Source organism: Seriola lalandi, unplaced genomic scaffold (genome assembly GCF_002814215.2).
Source record: "Seriola lalandi dorsalis isolate HSWRI2012SDOR001 ecotype SW California unplaced genomic scaffold, Sedor1 jcf7180002054241, whole genome shotgun sequence".
NCBI classification, from domain to species: domain Eukaryota; kingdom Metazoa; phylum Chordata; class Actinopteri; order Carangiformes; family Carangidae; genus Seriola; species Seriola lalandi.
This window is the reverse complement of record NW_019524794.1, coordinates 13,640-17,771: the sequence shown is the minus strand read 5'-3', so window position 1 is coordinate 17,771 and position 4,132 is coordinate 13,640. Positions and strand designations below refer to the sequence as shown.

Below are 4,132 nucleotides of genomic sequence, written 5' to 3'. Positions count from 1 at the left end.
TGACAGATGTACGTGACCTGCACGGTGCAGGCCAAGGGAACCCGTCTGGCCAAGCCGGTGCTGTCGCTGGGCCTCATGTGTCTGGCCTTCCTCACCGGCCTGAACCGCGTGGCTGAATACCGCAACCACTGGTCGGACGTCATCGCCGGCTTCATCATCGGCACGGCCATCGCCACGTTCCTGGTGAGACTCACATCCACAGAGGTCGTCTGACATGAAATAAAAACCATCTGAGACATTAAACCTTTGACTCTTTTTATAAATCATTGGCTTTTTTTAATCAACATTCTCAATTCAGTTTGTTTTTAACGTTTATCCTCCTCTCCTCTCCTCCTGGCTGCCTGGCTCTTTATTTACTTCAGTCATTAGTTGCTGAATTTCTTCAAATAAAACTGTAACGATCAATATTCTGATCTGACCAAACCAAGAATATCTCTTCAGTTGCTTGAGTTTTTAGTTGTTGTGTTTAATGTTCAGTACACCAACCCTTCCTACAGATCAGTCCTCTGACAACAGTAAAACACAGCAGGTGACATCACGATGTGCATCACTCCTGTCTTTGACTTGAAGTAAAAAAGAATGACACTCGTCTTTACTTTGTCCTTGGGAAACTTCCAAAACAATCTTTTTTTAATGCCTGATCCCTCGCTGGCAGTTTTCTGCAGACGCGTCCAAACATCCAGGAGTCATTGTGTCCAGGAGAGACATCTTGGTCGTAAAGTTTCCTCCTTGATGAGGAGAAGAAGAAGAAGAAGAATCCCTCTGTGGGGTGGAGGACGGTCTGTGTAAAACCTTCCAGAGAAAAATGTCCTCTGAAGCTCCTTTCCCTCTAGTCAGAAGACCTGCGAACACCCGCTAACATCAGACTACAGAGGGAACAATCAGCGGTCACGTCCGGGTCACGTGTCTGACAGTAGACAGAGGTGTTTATGGGCTCAGGCTCTGATTGGCTGTGACGTAACCACAGCACAGGAGAGCTGTGACGACTCTCAGAGAACACACTCTGTCTAATCAGTTCATCCTTGAGTCCAGGTGGATATTTGAGCCAAATGTGAAGGAGTTCCCTCGTGCTGTTCCTGAGGCGGAGCACCTGAAAACGCACTAAACAAACAGGAAGCGCTGCTCCACCTGAGTCTCTGTTTGATGACATCACAGGATGACATCATGGTGTACGTGTGTCATCTTTTGGCTCCTGGAAGAAGGATGTTTGTGTGCAGGATGGAGGGGAGTTCAGCAGCTCGTGAACTGTGTATTTGTTTCCAGATGTTTTACTGTTCCAGATGTTGGAGCTCACACCGTTGCATCAATAATCCCCCCCCTGGGCTCATGGAGCAGCAATCTGATTGGCTGTTCATGTTTAATGACTTTACTCAGCTCTCTGCCCCCCCCCGACACACACACACACACACACACACACCCCTGGCTCTCTGCTCCCCCCCCCGACACACACACACACACACACACACACACACACACACACCCCTGGCTCTCTGCTCCCCCAGCTTTAAATGACTTTCTTCATCTTGATGCTCAGAGCCAGGTTGTGGTTCTTATTAGAGGAGTTCATGCGACACCCACATCCATCACGGCCACAGTCGCCCCCCAAGGAGAATCACACATATGTGACCTACATGCTGGAGTTACTCTGTTCATCCGACTGAGCCACTCAGGAACCTCTGTCAGTGATTCACTGACACACACATCTGTCCTCTGCAGCGTGTGTGTGTGTGTATCATACGACTGCTGTGTGTGTTGCAGGTGGTGTGTGTGGTCCATAACTTCAAAGGAAAGTTGCTGCTGAGTGAGGAGTCACCAGCGGAGCAGCGGCCCAACACCGGCATGCTGAACATGGGCCGAGTGGAGAGTCCTCTGGAGAAGTACATCGCCTCACAGGTCGGTGCGACGACACACACTCAGAACACACACCTTTATATGTCCTGGTTACAGTTGATCACCTGTTCATGTGGGAATGATGAAAGTGTGTATGAATGAGCTCATACTGTTCATCAGGGTCACACTGATATTAACTCAAACACTGTCACAAAGATTCACTGGTTTCTTCTGAATTTTATAAACCTGGTTCAAGACTTCTAACCTCAGAGGCCCAGGTCAGACCTGTTCAGACCTGTTCAGACCTGTTCAGACCAGGTCAGACCTGTTCAGACCTGTTCAGACCTGTTCAGACCTGTTCAGACCAGGTCAGACCTGTTCAGACCAGGTCAGACCAGACCAGACCAGACCAGACCAGACCAGGACAGACCTGTTCAGACCAGGTCAGACCAGACCAGACCAGACCAGACCAGGACAGACCTGTTCAGACCAGGTCAGACCTGTTCAGACCAGGTCAGACCAGACCAGACCAGACCAGACCAGACCAGGACAGACCTGTTCAGACCAGGTCAGACCAGGTCAGACCTGTTCAGACCTGTTCAGACCAGGTCAGACCTGTTCAGACCAGGTCAGACCTGTTCAGACCAGGTCAGACCAGACCAGACCAGACCAGACCAGGTCAGACCTGTTCAGACCTGTTCAGACCAGGTCAGACCAGGTCAGACCTGTTCAGACCAGGTCAGACCAGACCAGACCAGACCAGACCAGGACAGACCTGTTCAGACCAGGTCAGACCTGTTCAGACCAGGTCAGACCTGTTCAGACCAGGACAGACCAGACCAGACCAGACCAGACCAGACCAGGACAGACCTGTTCAGACCTGTTCAGACCAGGTCAGACCTGTTCAGACCAGGTCAGACCTGTTCAGACCAGGTCAGACCAGTCCAGGCTAGGTCAGACCTGTTCAGACCAGGTCAGACCTGTTCAGACCTGTTCAGACCTGTTCAGACCAGTCCAGGCCAGGTCAGACCTGTTCAGACCAGGACAGACCAGACCAGACCAGACCAGACCAGACCAGACCAGACCAGGACAGACCTGTTCAGACCAGGTCAGACCTGTTCAGACCAGTCCAGACCAGGTCAGACCAGTTCAGACCTGTTCAGACCAGTCCAGGCCAGGTCAGACCTGTTCAGACCAGGTCAGACCAGACCAGGTCAGACCAGGTCAGACCAGGTCAGACCTGTTCAGACCTGTTCAGACCTGTTCAGACCTGTTCAGACCAGGTCAGACCTGTTCAGACCAGTCCAGGCCAGTCCAGACCAGCTCAGACCAGCTCAGACCTGTTCAGACCAGTCCAGACCAGGTCAGACCTGTTCAGACCAGCTCAGACCAGTTCAGACCTGTTCAGACCATGTGACCTACATACTGGAGTTAGAACAGGTCAGACCTGTTCAGACCAGGTCAGACCTGTTCAGACCAGTCCAGACCAGGTCAGGCCAGTCCAGACCAGCTCAGACCTGTTCAGACCAGTCCAGACCAGACCAGACCAGGTCAGACCTGTTCAGACCAGGTCAGACCAGGTCAGACCTGTTCAGACCAGTCCAGGCCAGTCCAGACCAGCTCAGACCAGTTCAGACCTGTTCAGACCAGTCCAGACCAGGTCAGACCTGTTCAGACCAGCTCAGACCAGTTCAGACCTGTTCAGACCATGTGACCTACATACTGGAGTTAGAACAGGTCAGACCTGTTCAGACCAGTTCAGACCTGTTCAGACCAGGTCAGACCTGTTCAGACCAGTCCAGACCAGGTCAGACCAGTCCAGACCAGGTCAGACCTGTTCAGACCAGGTCAGACCTGTTCAGACCAGTCCAGACCAGGTCAGGCCAGTCCAGACCAGCTCAGACCTGTTCAGACCAGTCCAGACCAGACCAGACCAGGTCAGACCTGTTCAGACCAGGTCAGACCAGTTCAGACCTGTTCAGACCAGGTCAGACCTGTTCAGACCAGTCCAGACCTGTTCAGACCAGTTCTCTCTCTCTCCCTCTCTCTCTCCTGCTTGAAGAAAGCCAATCAGAGCTTTGCAGGTGGAATCAGGAGTGAATCATCTTCCTGTGTCAGAGACTGAAAATGATGGAGATGGACCCAGTTCATCAGTCGCTGCTGTTTGATTTGAAAACCAAAAACAACATTCAGGTTGTCATGACAACCCTGTCTCAGCCCAGAAGCTTTTACTGGAGCTTTCACCCACATGTTGTGGTCTTCATTAGCGGACAGGTGACCGTGTTAACAGGTCGTGGGTCTC

The 4,132-nt window shown here is 51.6% G+C and overlaps 1 protein-coding gene across 1 annotated transcript in view; it reads left to right on the top strand.

Annotated features, from left to right (window-relative positions):
- The window catches only part of LOC111653730 (phospholipid phosphatase-related protein type 5), an 85,912-nt gene that overhangs the window by 76,049 nt on the left and 5,731 nt on the right, over nt 1-4,132 (top strand). The window contains exons 5-6 of the mRNA XM_023404394.2: nt 7-183; nt 1,759-1,893. Coding sequence (XP_023260162.2) covers nt 7-183; nt 1,759-1,893 — 312 coding nt within the window. The remainder of the gene's footprint in view (nt 1-6; nt 184-1,758; nt 1,894-4,132) is intronic.